The 23360-nt window shown below is 36.8% G+C and overlaps 2 protein-coding genes across 3 annotated transcripts; both read right to left on the bottom strand.

The window, feature by feature from the left end:
• Positions 1-935: 935 nt before the first annotated feature.
• On the bottom strand, positions 936-5596 carry LOC131944515 (uncharacterized). Its single transcript, XM_059305190.1, has 4 exons — positions 5460-5596; positions 4414-4510; positions 3229-4124; positions 936-1184 (listed from the first exon to the last, which is right to left on the bottom strand). Exons 1-4 carry the CDS (start codon positions 5535-5537, stop codon positions 1053-1055), a joined length of 1203 nt encoding a protein of 400 aa, XP_059161173.1. The 5' UTR covers positions 5538-5596; the 3' UTR covers positions 936-1052.
• A 9923-nt stretch (positions 5597-15519) lies between these two features.
• On the bottom strand, positions 15520-23151 carry LOC131944513 (basal body-orientation factor 1). 2 transcript variants are annotated; one of them, XM_059305188.1, is made up of 12 exons: positions 22993-23151; positions 21459-21572; positions 21177-21300; positions 20790-20999; positions 20336-20416; positions 20024-20094; positions 19686-19899; positions 19021-19292; positions 18138-18290; positions 17181-17198; positions 16685-16861; positions 15520-16062 (listed from the first exon to the last, which is right to left on the bottom strand). In XM_059305188.1, exons 1-12 carry the CDS (start codon positions 23046-23048, stop codon positions 15960-15962), a joined length of 1593 nt encoding a protein of 530 aa, XP_059161171.1. In that variant the 5' UTR covers positions 23049-23151; the 3' UTR covers positions 15520-15959. The 2 variants fall into 2 exon arrangements, with proteins under 2 accessions (XP_059161171.1, XP_059161172.1); XM_059305189.1 differs by lacking the exon at positions 17181-17198 and having other exon boundaries at positions 15521-16062.
• Between the last annotated feature and the right edge of the window lie 209 nt (positions 23152-23360).

The following is a 23360-nucleotide window of genomic DNA, read 5'->3' as shown; positions in this document are numbered from 1 at the left end:
AAAACTCACAATCTTGCTGATGTTAAATTTCTACTGAAATTGGTACATTTTCCTTATTGAGTGTAAAACTCAACTAATTCACTAACAAAATGTTTAGTGACTGTCTTAGTGGTTACTATCTAAAGCTTGGCATATGTATCTGTGCTGGCTGACCACGGTCCTGCTTGTATCTGTGCTGGCTGACCACGGTCCTGCTTGTATCTGTGCTGGCTGACCATGGTCCTGCTTGTATCTGCTAGCTGACCACAGTCCTGCTTGTATCTGTGCTGGCTGACCATGGTCCTGCTTGTATCTGTGCTGGCTGACCATGGTCCTGCTTGTATCTGCTAGCTGACCACAGTCCTGCTTGTATCTGTGCTGGCTGACCACGGTCCTGCTTGTATCTGTGCTGGCTGACCATGGTCCTGCTTGTATCTGCTAGCTGACCACAGTCCTGCTTGTATCTGTGCTGGCTGACCATGGTCCTGCTTGTATCTGTGCTGGCTGACCACGGTCCTGCTTGTATCTGTGCTAGCTGACCACAGTCCTGCTTGTATCTGCTAGCTGACCACAGTCCTGCTTGTATCTGTGCTGGCTGACCACGGTCCTGCTTGTATCTGTGCTAGCTGACCACAGTCCTGCTTGTATCTGTGCTGGCTGACCACGGTCCTGCTTGTATCTGTGCTAGCTGACCATGGTCCTGCTTGTATCTGTGCTGGCTGACCATGGTCCTGCTTGTATCTGTGCTGGCTGACCACGGTCCTGCTTGTATCTGTGCTGGCTGACCACAGTCCTGCTTGTATCTGTGCTGGCTGACCATGGTCCTGCTTGTATCTGTGCTGGCTGACCACGGTCCTGCTTGTATCTGTGCTGGCTGACCATGGCCCTGCTTGTATCTGCTAGCTGACCACAGTCCTGCTTGTATCTGCTTGTATCTGACCATGGCCCTGCTTGTATCTGTGCTGGCTGACCATGGCCCTGCTTGTATCTGCTAGCTGACCACAGTCCTGCTTGTATCTGCTTGTATCTGACCATGGCCCTGCTTGTATCTGTGCTGGCTGACCACGGTCCTGCTAGTCACTAAAGCTTTCATCTAGCTCAGGTGGCGCTAATTGCTTGACAATTCCATTCAGCTGCTTGCTCCTGTGTAGCAGTGCTCGCGTGGTAGCTCGTCTCGACTGGATCTCTGCCAAAATTCCGGCTACCTGAAAATAAAAGTCCAATTGTGAGATCAGACAAAACTCCTGTTACCTGAAAATCAGACACAAATTTGTACCTAGTTCTACAATACCTTTTCGAATCAGACTTAAATCACAAAATGAATTAACTTTTGCTGTTGACATTGACACCATTGTTATTATTTGTGCCGACAACATTGGAATAGGCTTCTACCTAATGTTGATATTGTAATTATAGTTAAATCGATACAATAGATCTGCAGTTACGGCCAAGCAATTTTGTTTATGCATTATTTACACAGGTCTGCAATATTCGTTTTTGAAAGTGTGAAGTAATCGATTACAATCACGTTTCTCGTTCATTGAAAGGTGATTGAGTGCTGTCGATACTTTTCTTTAACAATAGTTTTTGGTTGTTGGACTATAATTCTGTGGATTGTTTTGTATGATGCAAATCTCAGGCTATTTTTTTTTTTTTTTTTTCCCACGTTTTCTTTAACTTGCTTTCTCTGTGTCTTTCTGTGTTTGTTTGTCTTTCCAATCAAATCTTGCGATCGAAATTTCTGGCACTTCCCAGTTAGCTAGCGCGCTGAAATTTTCAGGGAAGCTTTCTTTTGGATGACCATTGAATATTCAATTGTTATTATTACTAAATTGATCAATGGAAACATTTTATTGAGCATTTATACCGCTATATAATCTATATATATAATTCTCCTCTGCGAGCTATTAGAAAAAAAAACGAGCGACGCGTACCTCGCGCGCAGTGAAGCGAACGATCCCACATCGCCACAGGCTTAAGGGCAGATAATTTAGTTTGACCCGAGTTTAAAGTTACAGGAGGTAGGCCAGTTTGGGGGAGACGATATGGTCGAGTGGTTGGGCACACGATTGCTATCCCACTCGACACGGGTTCAAATCTATGTGTTAACACAACGTGTTTTTTACGAGTTGTCTTTTTACGAGTTGTCTTTTTACGAGTTGTCTTTTTACGAGTTGTCTTTTTACGAGTTGTCTTTTTACGAGTTGTCTTCGTTTACCCAAAAAAAGTGAAAAGATAAAATCGATAGCAAGATTTTAATGCAAACAAACAAAGACTAAAAAGTAAAAAAAATAATCATTAAAAAAGTTTTGAAAAAACCCACGTTTTCTGATTGCACTAAAAAGTAGAAAATAAACGCTATACATCACAATAATGCAAGCGATCACTCTACTATAAGCGATCAAAAACGTGGGGCGCCGTGATTTTCTTACAGTTTCTAATACTGTTGACTCTCTACAAGCTCCCTAATAAAAGTCAATAGTATTATCTAATCAATAGTAATATAACTTTTACTTCGGCGCCCCACGTTTTTCATCGCTTATAGTAGAGTGATCGCTTGCATTATTGTGATGTATAGCGTTTATTTTCTACTTTTTAGTGCAATCAGAAAACGTGGGTTTTTTCAAAACTTTTTTAATGATTATTTTATTGGATGTAGTATCTAGAGCAGGGGTCGGCAACCTTTTGAAGCGGAAGAGCCAAAAGTTAATATTTTCAAAATTTCCATGGTTTTAAAGAGCCACTAACATTTTTTAAATTTCAAATATTTTATTTTTTTATTAAGATTATTAGTACTTGTGCAAGGAGCTGGAGAGCCGCATCTTGATATCAAAAGAGCCGCATGCGGCTCGCGAGCCGCAGTTTGCCGACCCCTGATCTAGAGTGATCGATCTTGACGCGACACTTCAGTCATTGGTGGATTTTTATTTCTATTCTGGCTTAGTTGCCCAGAACTACCAGCAGTTTATTTTACTGATGCTCTATACTACTCTATACTATCATAACTGCCAGTGTTTCTTTCAGGCATTTCTCGATTAAGCCATTGTAAAGTGCTGCATCAGACCACACGTCTAGTCTCAGAGATGGCCACTGTTTTCGAACTTGTTTTGTGAATAAAATAATTATTATGACACATTGTTTCTTTCAAGCAGCCTCCCCCCCCCCCCCCCCGGGAGAATAAAGTCTGAAAGAAACACTGCGCACACACAACTATCACATGACTAGCACGTGACTAAACAAATGCTGTACCTGCTGTCGAGGCGCCACCATAGCTCTCTGCTTGAGTTCGTAGTTTGGCGGGGCTGTCTTGGGCCGTCTGTGTGAAGAACTGACATGCTCATCAGCACATCTGTGACGACATACTCTAGTCGACGTCGGTCTAACGCCTCCAGCAAACACGTGCTGTCTGACAGACACATGTGTCTTAACGCTGTGGCTTGATAGACGGCTGTCTTCAAGACACTCGACTAAATCAGTGCAGTCGAAATGTCGAACTTCACGAGTTCCCCACGCTACTTTTTGAGCCAAGTTAGCTGAAGGTTTATTGAAAGTTGGCTGCTGCATGCTGTCAACACTGGCGTTTGATTCTTCACGCGTGGGGCTGTCTGACGATTTGTCTACTCGGGACTGAGACAGGTCAAATATAATGCTGAACTGGTTCAGAATTGACTTGCGTGCAGCGTCCTGTCTCATTGTTGCCTCGTCCTTTTTGTTCTTCACAGCCCACTTCTGCACGCGATCTCCACGCGGCTCAGAGCTGCTTTTGGCAATCCTAGACTTTCCCGCCTTAGTTTGTATGGTGCTGCCAACGGATGCCAGTCTACCCTCCTGCGTCTTCGGCCTAGGGGTGTCTACTTTAATGGAAATGTTTTCTGAGGAAGATTTCAGCGAGTTTGTCAGAAAACTATGACGCCTGGAATCGAGCATAATTTTCCTGTTGAAGAATTCTTTTCTTGACAGTGGCTCTGAACGTTGAAGCGGCGTCTTTGATCTATCTGTGGATCTCTTGCTGCTCTCCTTCAGTGGAGAGCTCCCGGTATCGGCAAGCTGTGAGCTTCCGTTTTCTCCCAGATCGTATCTTCTGGCAATGGTGTGATGTTTTAGGTCCATAGCTCGGGTGTTGGGATGGCCATAGCTGCTCAGACCTGTGGTCAAAGTGTGTCAGAGAAAACAAAATGATTTCAGTGTTCAAAGTCAAAATTTTGATGCGTAAAATGTCAAAAACACAAATGAACTATTTTTAAAAGTAAAATTAAAATTTTATTTCAGTATCTCTTAAAATGATAAAAGAAACATGTAGACCATATTTAGCCAACTAATTTTTTTTAAAACACAGAGCCAGCTAAGTGTGTCGTGTCTCTACTTTTAACGCCATCTAAACGTGTTGTGTCTCTACTTTTAACGCCAGCTAAATGTGTCGTGTGTTTTCCTTACCTGGGGCCTTGTGTGTCAGACACATCAGAAACTCGGCCAGCTGTTGACGTGTTTCTTCCTGTGTCTCTTTAACCATCCGATACTCCTCATTCAACAGCTGTAGACACACAAGGATGTAGGCAAATATGGACTAACACATAAGTAGGCAAGCATGAGCTGACACACAAGGGTGTAGGCAAATATGGACTGACACACAAGGATGTAGGCAAACATGGACTGACACACAAGGATGTAGGCAAACATGGACTGACACATAAGTAGGCAAACATGAGCTGACACACAAGGATGTAGGCAAACATGGACTGACACACAAGGGTGTAGGCAAATATGGACTGACACACAAGGATGTAGGCAAATATGGACTGACACACAAGGATGTAGGCAAATATGGACTGACACACAAGGATGTAGGCAAATATGGACTGACACACAAGGATGTAGGAAAATATGGACTGACACACAAGGATGTAGGCAAATATGGACTGACACACAAGGATGTAGGAAAATATGGACTGACACACAAGGATGTAGGCAAATATGGACTGACACACAAGGATGTAGGCAAATATGGACTGACACACAAGGATGTAGGCAAATATGGACTGACACACAAGGATGTAGGCAAATAACGATTGACGCACAAATGGCATGGGGAAACATGGACCGACACACAAGTAGACAAACATGGACGCACACAAATGGGAAACATGGACTGAGTGAATGACCGGTGAGTGTTATTTATATCATATTCTATGAATGCCAGTTACATCGCACAAAGATTGTGCGAAGATAAATATGTACAAGTGATGTGGACGAACCTATGATATAGAAATAATGTGGACGAATCTATGATGCAGAAATGTTGAGGACGAACCTATAATTTATAAATGATGTGGACGAACCTATGATATGTGGACGAATCTATGATGTAGAAATGATGTGGACGAACCTATGCTGTAGAAGTGATGTGAACGAACCTATGATGTTTAAGTAATGTGGACGAACCTATTGACAACCATGTGAGTAAAAGAGCCCCAGTTTGTTACCTGCAGTCTGTAGCTGAGCTGTTGCTGAAGTTGGATGTTGCGCTTCCTGGTGCGTCGATCTACTTGAACATTTTCCATCGCTGGGTCACCAGGTGTGTCACCAGTTAACAACTGTGTCACCAAAAGAGACTTGGTCACCTCTTGTCTCTTGTCGTCACAAACACAAGAATGTGTTGAAGTTTGTTCTCGACCAGTTCTGTAAGCTTGGTCACGGTGTTCTACTATCGCCTACACCCGCAGCTTTGTGTTGGTTACACACAGGATCAACAACCTGGACGACAAAAACATTTCTCCTCAATTACTCCATGACTGTTTAATCACAACATTTCATGAAGGAATTATTCATAAATCCAATCGTGCAGCTACAAGTAGCCGGAGCTAACCACGCTGTCAAAAGTTGTTCACAATGTCGAGACACAGAAGAAACAACTTCAAACCTTCAAACACAACATGTGCCACCCGGCCCTAATAAAACCTAATAAAAGACGGGTTTTCTGTGTACTAAACCTAATGAACGACAGGTTTTCCGTGCACACAAGTTGTTCTAGCTAACGTCTCTAATTTACCTTGAAAACCCCAATATTAAGCGGCCGTTTTTGTCCCGTATTATTTTTTTTCCTAATAATAAAAAGCTCGTCAGTCGACAGAAGAGAAAAACCGAGACTATATACAGGACAAAAGGCACAACCCAACCAATGGCAGGCAAGTGTCAATGTGCCAGTTATTTAGTGAAATGTCCGTCCACGATTGCAGATAAAAACATTGGTAGAGTGAAAACTGGCGTCCATATCCCAATAATTTAGTGAAATGTCATTTCACACATGGAGATAAACCCCTGTTAATATAGGGGTGACAACTAATACAGCACAAGTCAGAGATAAGCACTTTTGATTTATACGTGGAGTTATTGGTGCTGTTCTCAGTTGTATGAGGGAGGGGAGGGGGTAAGAAAGAGATACATATGGCTTTATTGAACACAAGACTTTTGAAGTAGGTTCCTGCACACAAAGCTGGCATGTAAAAATTACGAGTGGGCATTTTTTTGTTACTTAATTGCCATTAATTATAAACTTCGCCTTTAGTATTTATAATTAGGTTAATTAAGTAGCCACTTCAGAGACGTAGCGAGGGTGGGGGGGGGGGGCGGGAGGGGGACATATGTCCCCGGGCGCCGACCTTAGGGGGGGGGGGGGGGCGCCAAATCGAAAGTTTGTCCCCGGGCGCCGGGAAGGGTCGCTACGCCTCTGAGCCACTTGTTAAATCCGTTCTTAAGAACACATACAATTTCCAACTTGTATTTTATGTTAGTCAGACTTTACTTTTTACAATAAACTTTCAACATGCAACGGAAAAATCTATTTCCAAATTAACTCTTTGAGACCAATGGTCGATATTTAATTAAGTGTAACATATCTAAATGAATAGGATATTGAATCTATTTTTGAATATGTGTGCTAAAGCCCCATCTAGTGGGCGGAAGTTGATTGAGTTGGTTTAGTAACTAGGATCTGAGAGCGGGGCTTGTGTTAGAAAGGGAAACTACTCTTGTTGACACGCTCTAGAAAAACCAATTTATTTTAAATCCAAAGCTTAGGGGAATCACCGTGCTCTAGCGCAGGCAACACAAAATAACAAAACAACAACGTGTTGCAAAGAGTAGGCATTTTTCTGCTGGTGTTGTAAGTGATATGAACGGCAAGTAAACAGGGTTTCTTTCGGGCATGTTTCTCCAGGGAGGAGCACTTGAAAGTCCATGGGCTGGGGTGCGCGCTTGGAAATTCTGGGGGTGGGGCGGAAACTGGTTTTTATCATGTACAGCAGTACCTTGAAATACAAGTGCCCCGACATACGAGATTTTTTATATATGAGCCGTCGAGCGAGTGATGCTTTGATATACGAGTTAAATTTGATGAATGAGGAACAGGGTCAGTGTGTTTCACAGTTGGTGGAAAGGAAACACTCAGACTAAATTGTAACTGGTCTAGAGTTGGAGCTATTTAATGACACTTGTCTAACACATTTCCGAAACATTCTGAAAGGGCGATAGAAACAAATCTCCTTTAAAAGGTTTTTAAAAAACCAACCTGCCTGTTATAGACGAGGAAAACGAATAAAACTTCGAAAAAAAATGGCAAGGGAAGAGAACAGCGGGGACGAATATGACGCGAAAGTAGCATACAGTTACACAGTAGCATTTGAGCTCAATTTAGTTTAGTGAAGTTTTGTTTAGTTCCATTAAGTTTAGGGATAAATTGTAGAATTAAGAGCTCAATAATGAGGTAAATTAAAGTACCGGAACAGTTAAATATTATTAATGTAGCGGGTAAATGAACTGTAAATGCAAGAAGTAAAGCACCCCCGCCTCCCCATACATCTTCCGTTAACTGACTCCGCTGATTTCCGAAGAGTATAGGCCTACACTTTATAAAACCAGAGATTTCTTTACATTCTCTTTTATTTAGGTTTTTATACATTGGGGAAAATTGGCTAACTACCACTATTCTTCATAAATTAGTTTATTTTACCTAAGAATTAAGAAATTGATAACAATCTTTTTTTTTTTTTTTTGCGAAGCACTGAATCATGCCAATTAATAATTTAAAACTGTAGTTACAATTTTCAATAAATACTAAAATAAATACAATTGATCTAAAACATAACATCTACCTTAAGGCCCAACTGAATTATAGCTAAAATAAGTAATAAATGTATTGTTATAAAAACTTACGCGGCATATATTGTCAACACCGTTTAACTATGGTCCTTTCTGGAGCTCGTCTATATTTTATGTACACCATCGGGTCCCCAGCTACACACAGACACGCCCAGCAGCGTGGAATGTCTCAAAGTTTCTCAACTTCACACGACTATGTTCAACTCGATCCAATGGTTTCTCGTCAATCTTAAAATGTAGTTTCTCAAAGAACTTTGACGCATAAGACTCATTTTAATTGTATTTGTTCGCGCTATTGGTCAATTTCATAAAAACTATCACCGGTTCATGGAGTATTTGCACGCTCTGCCTCGGGAGAAAGAACGCGTCATCAAGTCAAACGGTGAAGTTCATTTTTTTCAATGCGATCGTTTCACCGTCTTTTGTCTCCCTGCGGCTTTGAAGTTGCGGTCCGCGCTATTGACGCTGCGCGCGCATTGATTGACTGCTGTGATTACAAGTGTCACGTTTCCACGTCTGCGGTTAATGGCGTATTGTACACTTGCGTCTACTGTAGCCGCGCATAGAAGTGAGTTGCAGTCCCGAGACGCCGTGACTGTTAGAACTGTATTACGTTTGTTACTAAAACAAAAACCAGTTTCGCTTTTCGTTTCTGACGCTCAACAAAAGGTCAAGGTAAAAAATCCGAGTGTGAAAGTTTTGTTGTTCTGTTAATTTTTTAAAGGTCCTGGGAAACGGCGCTAAGATACTTTAATTTATTGATAGGCCTCCGTTTAAATATTGCTATTCTTAATTGCTGATTGAGATCAGGACTGGTTAACCTTGCGGCGTTCTCTCTCGGGCGCCATAAAAATGTATCAAGGCGCGCAGTTGGCGCCATGAGCTCTGTGCGATACATTGATTGGTGTGTTCTGTACTGACACACGAGGGTGGCTCAAAATCAGGCGTAGCGAGGGGGGGGGGGGGCGGGGGGGGGGGACATATGTCCCCGGGCGCCGACCTTAGGGGGGGGGGGGGCGCCAAATTGAAAGTTTGAGGGGAGGTATAAATGAAAAGTTCGAGGGGGGGGGTGCAAATCGAAAAGTTTGTCCCCGGGCGCCGGGTAGGGTCGCTACGCCTCTGCTCAAAATGTATTGTTCAAATTAAATTTTAAGTCAATAGATTTTTCATCGTATGGTAGTTTATTTTGAACATCTTTCCTACCTGCTAATAACAAGAGGGTGCGTTAAAAAAAGATGTACAATCGTGTAATAAACATCTCTTTATCAGACTATTTCGATTTCTGTATGTTTTTCTGTCGGTGTGCCTGTGTGTAAAAAAAAAATGACAAAAGTCCAATCATTTGTGCAAAATAATAAATTCACTTTACACAAAAAATAAATCATATACCGTAAATCAAAATTCGATTCTAAAATTGATGTGGCAAGACAAAGTGACTTTGACTTACTTGTATAGGCCTATAGGAATACTATAGGCGGGTGAACAAGCCAGGAACACGTGACAGGAACACGTGACTGTGAAAATAAGGAGAAGGAATATGAGTTCCTTTCTCACCCTTTTCTAACATACACCCACCAAAAGTAGAATACAATTTCATATTTGTACATCCCCCTTTGCCACACACGTCTACCCCCCCCCCCCTTTTCCCCCATGTGACGTCATTTATGGGCGACCCCCCCCCCCCCGATTAACAAACGATTGAAAACTTGTGTCATTCACTATGCACACAGCAAACAGATTTATGTAATTTGATTACGTTCCTACACCATGCTAGCCGCCCGCAAATAGAGGTTTCTATTGCAGAAGCTTTATCCATATTTTTATAGGTAGTCTTCACATCAGGGGCGTAGCGAGGGGGTGACACCAAGGTAAAAAATAGCAAAATATATAGAGAAAAACTTGAGGGGGGGGTGCAAATCGAAAACTTGAATGTTTGTCCCCGGGAAGGGTCGCTACGCCTCTGGGGGGGGGGGGGGTGACACCATTAAGTGCCGCACCGGGTGACACCCGACCTCGCTACGCCACTGCTTCACATAAATCTATTGGCTCGGCTACGTATATCGGGTATAAAAATAAATGGATAAAATATTGATCTGTGTTGCACAGAAATTTTTCCAATTTGAAAGCGGAGATCGAGTTACATTGAACAGTTCGCGTTGAAAAGTACTTTCCTGCAGTGTTTCTTTCAGCCTTTTGTTCTTTAATCTCAGGGGGAGGGGGGGTACTTGAAACTTGGAAGGGGGGGGGGTACTTGAAACTTGGAAAGGGGGGGGGGCGGAACGACAGACTCCATTTTCCGAGAAAAGCAGGTCTACCTCAGAAACATTCTAGTCGATTAGTGTCATAGTGAGACAAGTGTCTCTGTTGGTAGATTTTAGCTGAAGGTATCTTAGTGAGACATGTGTCTCTGTTGGTAGATTTTAGCTGAAGGTATCTTAGTGAGACAAGTGTCTCTGTTGGTAGATTTTAGCTGAAGGTATCTTAGTGAGACAAAGTGTCTCTGTTGGTAGATTTTAGCTGAAGGTATCTTAGTGAGACAAGTGTCTCTGTTGGTAGATTTTAGCTGAAGGTGTCTTATTGATACACGTGTCTCTGTTGGTAGATTTTAGCTGAAGGTATCTTAGTGAGACAAAGTGTCTCTGTTGGAGATTTTAGCTGAAGGTATCTTAGTGAGACAAAGTGTCTCTGTTGGTAGATTTTAGCTGAAGGTATCTTAGTGAGACTAGTGTCTCTGTCTGTTGGTAGATTTTAGCTGAAGGTATCTTAGTGAGACTAGTGTCTCTGTCTGTTGGTAGATTTTAGCTGAAGGTATCTTAGTGAGACAAAGTGTCTCTGTTGGTAGATTTTAGCTGAAGGTATCTTAGTGAGACAAGTGTCTCTATTGGTAGATTTTAGCTGAAGGTATCTTAGTGAGACAAAGTGTCTCTGTTGGTAGATTTTAGCTGAAGGTATCTTAGTGAGACTAGTGTCTCTGTCTGTTGGTAGATTTTAGCTGAAGGTATCTTAGTGAGACAAAGTGTCTCTGTTGGTAGATTTTAGCTGAAGGTATCTTAGTGAGACAAGTGTCTCTATTGGTAGATTTTAGCTGAAGGTATCTTAGTGAGACAAAGTGTCTCTGTTGGTAGATTTTAGCTGAAGGTGTCTTATTGAGACACGTGTCTCTGTTGGTAGATTTTAGCTGAAGGTATCTTAGTGAGACAAAGTGTCTCTGTTGGTAGATTTTAGCTGAAGGTATCTTAGTGAGACAAGTGTCTCTGTTGGTAGATTTTAGCTGAAGGTGTCTAAGTGAGACAAGTGTCTCTGTTGGTAGATTTTAGCTGAAGGTATCTTAGTGAGACAAGTGTCTCTGTTGGTAGATTTTAGCTGAAGGTATCTTAGTGAGACAAAGTGTCTCTGTTGGTAGATTTTAGCTGAAGGTATCTTAGTGAGACAAGTGTCTCTGTTGGTAGATTTTAGCTGAAGGTATCTTAGTGAGACAAGTGTCTCTGTTGGTAGATTTTAGCTGAAGGTATCTTAGTGAGACAAAGTGTCTCTGTTGGTAGATTTTAGCTGAAGGAATCTTAGTGAGACAAGTGTCTCTGTTGGTAGATTTTAGCTGAAGGTATCTTAGTGAGACAAGTGTCTCTGTTGGTAGATTTTAGCTGAAGGTATCTTAGTGAGACAAGTGTCTCTGTTGGTAGATTTTAGCTGAAGGTATCTTAGTGAGACAAGTGTCTCTGTTGGTAGATTTTAGCTGAAGGTATCTTAGTGAGACAAGTGTCTCTGTTGGTAGATTTTAGCTGAAGGTGTCTTATTGAGACACGTGTCTCTGTTGGTAGATTTTAGCTGAAGGTATCTTAGTGAGACAAAGTGTCTCTGTTGGTAGATTTTAGCTGAAGGTATCTTAGTGAGACAAAGTGTCTCTGTTGGTAGATTTTAGCTGAAGGTATCTTAGTGAAACAAGGTTTCTGACTTTCCTATACGCATAAAGACGCATCTTACAAGCAAATAAAAGGTAGATAATTACTGTTTGTAAATCATGCGAAGGTTATTTTAACGAGCCGTGTTAGGCCTGTTAAAAATGTGTATTGTAAGAGAATCGTTTTACTATGGGGAAGTAGGGCAGCAACAGCCACAAGCTTTAATTCACAAAACACGCTCTAAGTCACAGTGCTTAACACCCAGTCTCTATGCAGAGGAGAGAAAAAGGAATAATTAAATGAATATCAATCATTTGTCTAAATCCGATACTGCCAACTTCGACTGAAACCATCAATATTTTTAGTTTGTTCAGCATGTATTGACCTGTTATGATGTTTCTTTTATAATAAACTGGGAATATAAGGATCGATAACTCCACTTAAGACTTGAACTTGAAGGGATTTTCTCCCCTGAGTTTATCAAAGTGGTCAATATAAACTAATCAAATCAGAGACACACACACACACGAACAAGTAAAAAAAAATATTGACCTTTTATATAACATGGATTAAACCAACATATTGAATTCTCGACCAAGGGAAACTAAACTGAAACTACGCAGTTTACCGGGAAAGTTTAACATGCTTGAGCTGTGGTAGTCCACAAATAATCTCGTCACTTTCACGGGCTATCTATTTAGGTAATAGATGAATAGATGGGGGCAGGGGAGAGCATGTTGGAGGGTGTTGTGGTGGGGGGGGGGGGTGGGTTGTTCGTCTCGCCGTTGGTTACTAGTTGCACCGTTGGTTTACTATTTGGTTAATACAGTAGCCCCGTGTATCAAGTGAAATATCATGACGGCTCCTTTCTACTGGTTTCATGATTTAGTAATAGGAGAGGGAGGGGGGGATGGGTTGTAAGGCTCGGCTGCCTACTGTTCTTTTAACAAATAAAAAATTTATTGATCGACATTTTGTGTCTCTGTTATGTGATATTGTTGTTGTAACATTACACTTGTATGTTTTTGGTATACAGACTTGTATACTATACATAGACCCTGTATGCCTGTTTCAAGTATGCAAATACTGTGGTAGTGTTGTCAAGATATTGTGATAATGTCAAAATATTGTGCTAAGAGAGTTAGTGGGGTTTGAGATTTTTTTTGGATAGGCCTGGGCTAGGTATGGTGCGAGGATGACGTGAGTGAAGTGGGGATGGCGTATGAAGCAAGACCATGACGTAGTAGAGGCATGAATTGTATTGATTCGATTGCATGAATTCTTTGAAAATTTTAGATTTTGACGACTAACATATATTGACAACTATGTTTTTCTTTCACCACTAAAAGTATCAAACGTGGAGTGTTTAATTTTTTAGAATTGAGTTTACAAAAAAAAAGTCTTTACAAAATTCACTTAAATAAATGGCTTGTTAAAATGCTAAAGTATGACGTCACACGTTCCTTCCCCCCCCCCCTTGTAATAAAAATCTGAAACTCTTCTGCCACTTCTTAAGTTAAAGACGAATCCTAATCAGTAGTTATTTATCTGTTAGAAATATTTCTAACTTTTGTATGGCTTTATATTCTTTGCGTTTATTCTATCATAAGCCATTTCAACATGAACAACAGTTCTATTAATGCTGTTATCGACAAAGCTATTCAAACAGAAAACATACAATGATAGATCTGCATCCACACGATAGTACAGACTATATTTTGTATGTGTGTTTGTGTGTGTGTGTGAGGGGGTGCACTCCGAATAGAGGCCTGAAAGAATATCTGTTATAAACTATTGTAACTGTTGTAGCCTATATAACCTTCATAAGACTAAAGTAGTTGGATTTTAATTACATTTCATTGAAGCTGTTGTTCTCAAGACTGTATGATACAAAATAAACTAGTACAGCAACCCCTTTACATAAAGATCCACAGGGCAGATGAAGTAGAGTTCATTTGAAGGGATGGTGTCCTCACCACTATGCTCAGCTGCCTTTATATGTCTAACATGAGTCGGGTACCCATCAGAGCTGAGTGGACTCAGGGACGTTACATTTACGAGTACGCACGGGCATTGTAATTCGAGACCTTCGTACAAGCAGTCGAGCTCTCTATCCCACGGCCATGCAGTCCTTAAATTTGGATAATGTCTGAACATGCTTTGCTGGCACTACGGGGTTATCTCCCCGTCTAGTGCAAGGCTGATTTATCCGTCTCTTTTATTACCACGATATCTCAATCCTAGTCCACTTTCCACACACACATTTTTTTAGCATATGAAAATAAAATTCCCAAATATTACGACTTTGTCCCTATGGTTTTAAAAAAAACCGAACTCTGTCCCAATTATAATGTGTGAGAGTAGCAACAAAACTGATGCTGTAATCGTTACCCAATTGTGTAAGCTGAGAAAAAAGAATAAAACTCCACTAGACTAGGCTGACAAACAAACAAAAAGAATAAAACTCCTCTTGACTAGGCCGACTAACAAACAAAAAGATAAAACTCCACTAGACTAGGCCGACTAACAAACAAAAAGATAAAACTCCACTAGACTAGGCCGACTAACAAACAAAAAGATAAAACTCCACTAGACTAGGCCGACTAACAAACAAAAAGATAAAACTCCACTAGACTAGGCCGACTAACAAACAAAAAGATAAAACTCCACTAGACTAGGCCGACTAACAAACAAAAAGATAAAACTCCACTAGACTAGGCCGACTAACAAACAAAAAGATAAAACTCCACTAGACTAGGCTGACTAACAAACAAAAGGATAAAACTCCACTAGACTAGGCTGACTAACAAACAAAAGGATAAAACTCCACTAGACTAGGCTGACTAACAAACAAAAGGATAAAACTCCAGTAGACTAGGCTGACTAACAAACAAAAGGATAAAACTCCACTAGACTAGGCCGACTAACAAACAAAAGGATAAAACTCCGCTAGACTAGGCTGACGAACAAACAAAAAGTTGATGGGAAAAAAGTTGTGTTAGAGCATATCTCACGTGACTAGTGCCATCCTCTATCAAGGCATATGAGAATCGTATGAGTCTGTTCATGGCTTAGAGATTGTGCATCTTTTATATAACAACAACTCCACAACTTAACATAATGTTATGCAACATTTGCAAAGATATCGACTCTATCAAATCAAATCTATAAATCACCCCCACCCTCTGAACTAGAAAAAGTTTGGAACATTTTAATTATGTAACTGTTTTGTATGTAGATCTTTAAATGTTTTTAAAATAGTTAAACATGGGCAATAATATAACGTTGCATTGGAATTGAGTAGCAGAAATATAATAAAAAAACCAGATGGTTAATCAATGTAATCAGACTTTTGATCACCACCACCCCACTATACACAACACGATGAACTGTGAAGCCTGTTATTTAATATAGTATGTATCTGCACTAACCAAATAATGCAAGATCATGCATTATCCACAAACATCAATGTAAGTCTTTCTTATTATTTTAATAAACAAAATTTATTTGATACACATATAATTCAAAGTAATTGCATTCCATAAAAAATAAATCACCACAGCTTATTACAATCCAGAACTGAGTTACATAAAAAATGAACAAAATTATTCTAACAGTAAAATCATTCTTTCTATTACTAAAAATCATTACCAGTACACGGGTCAATTTTTTTTTTATACCTTTGCTTGTCTCCCCCTTGTGAATATCCATAATTTTCATGTTATAAAATCTATTGCTAATTTTTTGATGATTTTGTGGTAACCTTTTTAACACTACTCACTTTCCCCAACTACAATTATTTTCTATGTTTGGACATCCATTTCATAATAGGACAAAAAAAGTGAGACAAAAACCGATTCCACTCATGAAAAACTCGAGTGCCACACCATAAAAACACAGGTCAAGATTGGTTTCTGTCCAGAAAGTTTATGTTAACTGTGCCGGGGGTTCTGACAAGTTGAGACTGTGAAACTGGTTGACCAAATCAACATGGGCCTGAGTTAGGAACGTCTGGTCATCTTTAGACTCACTGATATGGGAAAACAAAAAAAAATTGTTTTCTATAAACAAAGTATGTACATTTTTTATTAATCTGTTTTCAAATTCTTCAGAATAGCTGATTTCTAATTTGATGTTTAATCTTTAAAAATCTAAAAATAAACAATAGTTTTGAAATGTGTGTAAATAAAAACCTATTTCTTAATAAAAAATGATAGTGATTACTGTTAGCCTTGACATTAGTATAATTGACTAAATGTGCAACATTTTTTTTGTCGGGTGAAATGTGAAGACATAAATAAAATGTGAAGACAGATAAAAAATGTGAAGACAGATAAAAAATGTGTAGACAGAAACAAAAAGTGCAGGGCAGGAACAACATTTCTTTTGTCTGGTGAAATGTGAAGACAGAAACAAAATGTGAAGACAGAAACAAAATGTGAAGACAGAAACAAAATGTGAAGACAGAAACAAAATGTGTAGACAGAAACAAAAAGTGGAGGGCAGAAACAAAATGTGAAGACAGAAACAAAATGTGAAGACAGAAACAAAATGTGAAGACAGAAACAAAATGTGGAGACAGGAACAAAATGTGGAGACAGGAACAAAATGTGGATAACATTAACAACATTTCTTTTGTCTGAAGAACCCACCTGTTTTCTCCCTGTGTGATACTCAGTGGCTGATCCTCTTTTGTGTTGATACCTGGCAGGGGAGACAATTTATGCTGACTCTTATTTCCATTCATTTTTGCAAAGAGATATCTTAACACTCTTTCTTTTTGCTCCCAGGTTAAATCACTGATGTCAACTCTTCCACTAGTGCCATACCTGGTGGAGGGACACAAAAAGGTTGGAGATTAGAATTTGTTGTATTGTGTGTTAAATGTATGAACAAATGGCTGAACAAAATCTAAACGACCAAGCAGATTAAAGAGTGAATTTTGAGTAGTAATGTGATGACAATATTTGGTCCTATTTGGTTAAATATTTGAAGCAAGCAAAGATTAAATTGTTCAGTATAATAAAATGTGAACACTTAAAAAGACAGCAAGAGTGCTTTTGTTATTAATGAAACAAATGTTCATAGTGAGAGCTTGCATTAAAAAAACATCAAGTTGAAATTATTGTTAATGTAGACACTACTTACTTTTCCATCAACTTCTTCCTGGTTTCGTTAGTGTGTAAAATAAAGTGTGTTTGTTAGGATTAAATTTTGCAAACTGTACAAACTGTACAAACTGTACAATAATTAAACAGAAAGGAGACTAATCTATGTGCAAAATACACTACTTTGTGTGGAAATGACACATCAATATAGATATTGAGTTTACATGGTGTAGGCCTATTTATGTAAACACATGTATTACATTTATGAAACATAAACAAAGAAACAACTAGCTTTGAATAACAAAATGATCTGATTCAAAAAATTTTTTTTCATATGACTAAATTTTGGCAGGAAATAATTTTCTTAACATGTTACTTTCTCAAAAATGATTAAAATGAGAACAACTTAATTGTCAAATGGTAATTAGTAAAGATACTATATTTATTATTTTAGCAATATTATACATTTATTTATACAAGTATTTTGCTATTTTGGTTTATCCATAATAAAAAAATTAAAAACAAAACTAATCTACCAAAGACAGTATTAATACAAAAAAAATATTTCTGAATTCTAAAAAAAAAAGAATAATATGTTTCCTTTTTATTCCAAGTGAAATATATGGTGGTAGCTACTGCTATAGGAGTTAACACAGATGTGAGTAGTATTAGTTAACTTAGCTCAGATGTAAACAGTAGTATTAGTTAACTTAACACTGATATAAGCAATGGTATTAACAGTTTTAAAACTGTGTAACACATTCTCTTAATCAATAGGTAAATGAAAGTTTCATTAAAATAGTAATATAATCTCTCAAAAGTTTATCAATCTATATCCGCTTACATTAATATCAGTTATAATTATATTGATATAAATATCAATTAATAATTATGTTGAAAAATTATCAATATATAATTATATTGACATAAATATCACTTATAATTATGTTGACATAAATATCAGTTGTGTTGAGATAAATATAAAAAAAAAACTTACAACATCTCAGCAGCCTCAATATCTCTAAAAACACTGTTTGTGCTGTGCTCCATTTGATTGAATGTCCGAATTTTTGGGAAGTCACTTTTTCCAGCATGGGCAGCCAACATTTTTTGTTGATAAGCAATTCTTGCATCTTTCCTATATTGTGCTCTAATTAAAATAACACACCAACAGATTTAGCAAAAATAACTATTATGTTTTTACTCAATGAACCAAAACAAAGTAGGCCTGATTTAGTAGAGTCAACAAGCATTTTTTGAGAAAAAATAAATAAAAGCTTGCATGCAGAAATGACAGGAGAAAAGATAGCATTGATTTTAATTTAGTAAAATACATACATGAATATTCAATAAAGTTAATGATAAAATAAACTTGTAATTAGAAAGTATAGGTCATACACAAATGAAATGTAAGAACATTTTCAAAAAAAAAGTGATTAAGTGAGTTCATTTAGAAAATAAATTACTGAGTGATTTTATTAAAGTTCTCAGTAATATACTTATTGTGAAAAAGTGAAAATTGTGGCTAGTGTATGATTAAGAAAATAGTGACAAATATTTAAATGATTACATAAGACATTTGACTGTGAAACAACAGAAATCACATACAAACCCTCAGTTTACTCCTAGTCATTCAGCAGGAAAAAAAATCAATTTTAATACAAATGTTAAAATAAGCTGTTCAAACTAAGAAAGACAGTTCATTGAATTCATTCCTAACTGTTAATCATTATAGACAGGTTCACCCATGCTTCATCTACTAGAATACAATTTAAAACTAATATAACCCATACAATTCCAATAATAGTTAAGTTAAACTAAGTACAAAGTTGAACTTTTAGCCAGATTTAAAAAAAAAATCCTGAATATGGCCTACTCACTGATTGGCTGCTACTTCGGCCTTCACCTGTTCCAGGCTTACAAGGAAAAATCTCTCCAGTTCTGTTCTCTCATCTAGGATATTTTTTGCTAACCGCTTTACTTTGTTCATTTCACGTGTTTTTAATTCAATTGTTCTCTGCAATTTAACTATTTCAACTTTTGCTGCTTCATTTTCTATCTCTCCTCGCTGAATAATTGCTTTTTTTTCTGTTTCAAACTCACGTACAATATGACTCAAAGATTTCTCCAACGTTTCAATCTTTTCATTTAGCTATATGGAAAGATGGAAATTTTAATTTTTTTTTTTTTAATTATCAATTCAGCAATGTATTAGCTACTAATCAAGAAAATGTTACAAATAAAATCATATAACTTATAATATACACACAAAACTATATAGGCAGGACATGTGATTAAAATATTTTACAACTAAATATATTTTCTAGAACAATTTCTTTACACTTACTTTTATTCATAAAATGTAACATTCTATAAATGAGATTAAAAGTCATACAATATATTTAAACTTCCTTACTAAGTGTAGTTGGCTAATTTAGGTAGATTAAAAGTTTATGAAGGTTTAGATATGATGCAACCAAAAAATCTGTAATTTAAAAAACATAGGTTTAATTACATTTATTCTTAATGAAAACATTAAATGTACCTGTTTTATTTTGTCTTTTTGATTCTTAACTTGTGCAACCTTTTCTTTTACCATCAAATCTTTAACTTCCCTTTCTTCTATCAAAGTTTCATTCTCTGCCAACAGTCTATCTCTCTCCTTTTTCAAAAGATCTCCTTCTTTCATGTGATAGTTCAGAGACTCTGTTAGTCGAACATTTTCCTTGTACACTGACTTGGTAGTTTCATCAAGGTTTCTTTAATTAAATAAAAAAACATCTTATGTATATCACTTTTATTTCATGATCCTATAATTTCATTTCTAAAGGCAAAAGGTGAATCAATTTTAAATATGCAATTTTCACAGTAAATTGTGTTTACCCTATGGCCTCTGTGTGAGCTTTCTCTGCCAATTCTGCTATTTTTTGATTAGCTTCTTGTTGAAGTCTCATCTGCATATGATTCAATTTTTTAAAATTTCATAATAGTGGAAAAGAATGAAAACATTACTAGATCTAACAGCAATTTGAAAAACACCAAAGCTGATTGTGTTGTAGCTTGTTAAGTAAGCTTGAAAAAGTATTACATATGATATACGTTCGTTAGAATAAAATTTAGAGGAATATAACTTAAATTTTTTATATTTAAAGGAGTTCATATTTTTGTATTGAATGATTTTATTCTTTAGATTACCTTTTCTTCAAAAAACTTTTGTTCCATACGACCAGTGGTAGCCTTGTGTTCTCTGCTAGCATTATGCATGGCTTCTTTGATCTAAGATTTAAAGCAATTTATAATGTAATAAACATGCTTTCAAACCAATGAAATATTTCATTCTCCCCTCCGCCTCCAGTGATTCTTTTAAACATCAACATAAAATTGAAAAGTATTAAGTTAAACCTTTCTTATAACTGTCCGCCCACAACCCCGTATTTGCAACATTATTTAATACTAGACTATCTTTTTACAATGCAAAACTGATTACATTCATTTTGATTTCATTCAAGTTGTATAGTAGGAGTATTTACAGTAAATTAAATAGATCATTATTACATTTTTTTTAATGCAGTTGAGATACAACAATAAGAAACCAATACAATAGCATTTCCAAACAACACATTATGAAGCACTGTGTATAAAAACTTACATCTTCCAGATCTTTCTGCATTTGCCCTCTTTTTCTTCTAAACTCTTTGACCAATTTGAGCTCATTATGCATTAGATCAACCTCCCGTATCTTCTCACCAAGTTTTGTCTCTAGCTCATTAATCTGCTTACTAAAGTCTTCAATGATACTCTCTTTTTCTTTTCTTTGTTCTTTCTTGAGGTCTCGAATCTGATGCTGTAGCTGCTCTAACTAATGGGATTGTAAAACTTAGATATAATCCAGTTTAAAGAGTAAAATGTTCATAGCAGGCCTAAAGCTAGTTATGGAGATTGCTTTAGCCAATAACAGTCAATGGAAAAAAAAAAGATTAAATTATTAAAAATTCTCTTTTAAATGCATTTCAGAATCTATAAGCTTTTAGCATACTTGAGACTCTTTATCTTGATCCTGCTGTTTAAGATATGTAATAACATCAATGGTGTCTCGCTCTGTCTGAAACATCTGAGTTTGAAGTGCATCATTTTCTAACATCAACTTTTTTGCAGTATCTCTGTTTAAAATATTTAATTAAATACTTTACCTAAATATATAAGCTAAAACACAAATGACATAAAATGAAAATAATAATTTGTTAAGCATTTAAAGAGAATATTAATTTCTTGTGTAAAGACAAATTAAATGATAAATTCCATAATTATTTGATCATACCTATATTCTTGTTTTGATCGCTCGGAAATTTCAAGTCTTGTTTCCCAAACTTTTGAATTAGCTGCTGCCAATGCAACTACTGATTCTTTTTTCTCTTTTCCCATTCCCTTTTTTCTGTAAAAAGATTTTAATTATGCTAATTCAATAAAAAAAAAAACAACAACCAATTTTAGCTTTTTCTGTATAAACTATAATTACTAATGTACTTAATCATCCTTGTGTTAAAGAATCCAGATTAAAATTAAGAAACTGGATATTATAAATGCAAGTTATCCGAATATAATTTGATGTGTTTCCTTTGGCATCTCCTGATGATTTTCCAAACCCATGTGATTTGTCATCGGAATTGTGTGGGATGTCCACCTGCATGTCAAGAGTAATGGTTCTATTGTGATGTCCAATGACATGCCTGATCTCAACTTTAGACAGAAATCATCCTGCCGCTGTGTGTCTGACTATATTGTTAAGAGTTCGACTATGTATTCACAGAAGGATTTAACCGTGTTTGACATAACTGAGTTAGAACTGGGGATGATGACAATCACATGTGTGATTCTGAGTTGTGTACATACTGGTGTGATACTCCCATGTATATATATTGTTCTATATCAGAACAATGAATTAATGTTAGTAGCTATGGTGAATAATTTCCCAGTTGAAATGTAAGTTTGATTTTTTTGTTTTTTGGCTTGTATTAGAATTGTCAAGTGATGTTTTCTTGAATATGAAAGTCGGGCATTGTATTTGTATTGTTTTCATTGCTTTTAAACATGTAAACCAATGTGACATCTAATAAATGTAAATTAATAATTGATGTATTGGACTGTATGAAGTGTGTGTTAAGTTTTAATATTAGCTTAGCACCAGTGTTTAGGTAGCCATTAGTTTGCTCAGGTTTGGTCAACCTCCTTATCCCAAGGATGATGCACAGATGGGTGACTATACTATCACCATCCACCCAGCAATCCCTTAACTCGGTAAGTCAATAATTTAATATTTTATTTCATGAAAAGAGTAGGCCTATGTGCTATGGTCTATTATTATCTATAGTACTATAGAGTATAGTCTATAGTCTTGATACTCTACTCTATACTATACAGTTATACTAGTTTAGTAGCATAAACTAATGAGACTGTAATAGTATTAGTAACTAACTATTAAATACTAAATAGTAGTAGTAGGTAGATCAATTTAGATCATCTATAATTACTATGATTCTAATACTCTACTATAGTATAGGGTATACCGTATCTCTTAAAATAATATTAATATTAGGCCTAGTACTATAGTACTAGTAGTTACTAGTTACTACTAGATCTAGTAGTAGTAGTTCCTATAGTTATAGTATATTATTCTAAGACCTAAGTAATAAGTATATTAGTATATTATATATTAATATATATTAATATTTTTTTTTATATAGGCCTATTGATTGAATATTGTTATAATTTATTTTATGCTTATGCCATGCCCTTATTTTATAATTGCCTTAATATTGGCTCTTAGTATAGCATATACACATAATACAGCTTACCCTTTCTTTCCCTTTTTCCCCTTCTTTCCCTTTCCCTTCTTGCCTTTCTTCGGCATTCTGAGAAAATAAACTTATTAGAATCTTTTTAATTAATGTTTTTTTTTCACAAAGTATTACTATAAGATATCATTTCCGCCATTTACGTTGTTGCTAGGTTATACAAGCTTTTTTTTTTATTGGTTGGATTGGATCATTTAATCGACGATAATACCCCGATTTTAAAATCAGTACATTAATTTATCAAACAATAAATTTTATTACATCTATATTTTAATATTTTAGTTATAATAAAATATTAAACTTGCAACTGTATATTAATAATATATTTGATTTTCTTATAAAAATCTAGGTCTATAAAAAGTATATCA

The sequence above is a fragment of the Physella acuta genome, unplaced genomic scaffold, assembly GCF_028476545.2.
Source record: "Physella acuta isolate Inbredline_101_S28 unplaced genomic scaffold, ASM2847654v3 ptg000494l, whole genome shotgun sequence".
Taxonomy (NCBI): domain Eukaryota; kingdom Metazoa; phylum Mollusca; class Gastropoda; family Physidae; genus Physella; species Physella acuta.
The sequence above is the reverse complement of the archived record's forward strand: the minus strand, read 5'-3'. Positions and strand labels throughout refer to the sequence as shown.

What these genes read in the sequence shown, in the direction of transcription:
- LOC131944515 (XM_059305190.1), bottom strand. Translation starts at nt 5,537, where the DNA reads ATGGAAAATGTTCAAGTAGATCGACGCACCAGGAAGCGCAACATCCAA. An exon ending in AGCTCAGCTACAGACTGCAG is followed by an intron (nt 4,511 to 5,459) that starts GTAACAAACTGG and finishes GTGTGTCTACAG; the next exon opens with CTGTTGAATGAGGAGTATCG. An exon ending in TGGTGGCGCCTCGACAGCAG is followed by an intron (nt 1,185 to 3,228) that starts GTACAGCATTTG and finishes TTTTATTTTCAG; the next exon opens with GTAGCCGGAATTTTGGCAGA.
- LOC131944513 (XM_059305188.1), bottom strand. Translation starts at nt 23,048, where the DNA reads ATGCCGAAGAAAGGCAAGAAGGGAAAGGGAAAGAAGGGGAAAAAGGGA. An exon ending in GCTCACACAGAGGCCATAGG is followed by an intron (nt 19,900 to 20,023) that starts GTAAACACAATT and finishes ATTTAATTAAAG; the next exon opens with AAACCTTGATGAAACTACCA. An exon ending in GCCGAAGTAGCAGCCAATCA is followed by an intron (nt 18,291 to 19,020) that starts GTGAGTAGGCCA and finishes TATTTTAATTAG; the next exon opens with AGCACAATATAGGAAAGATG.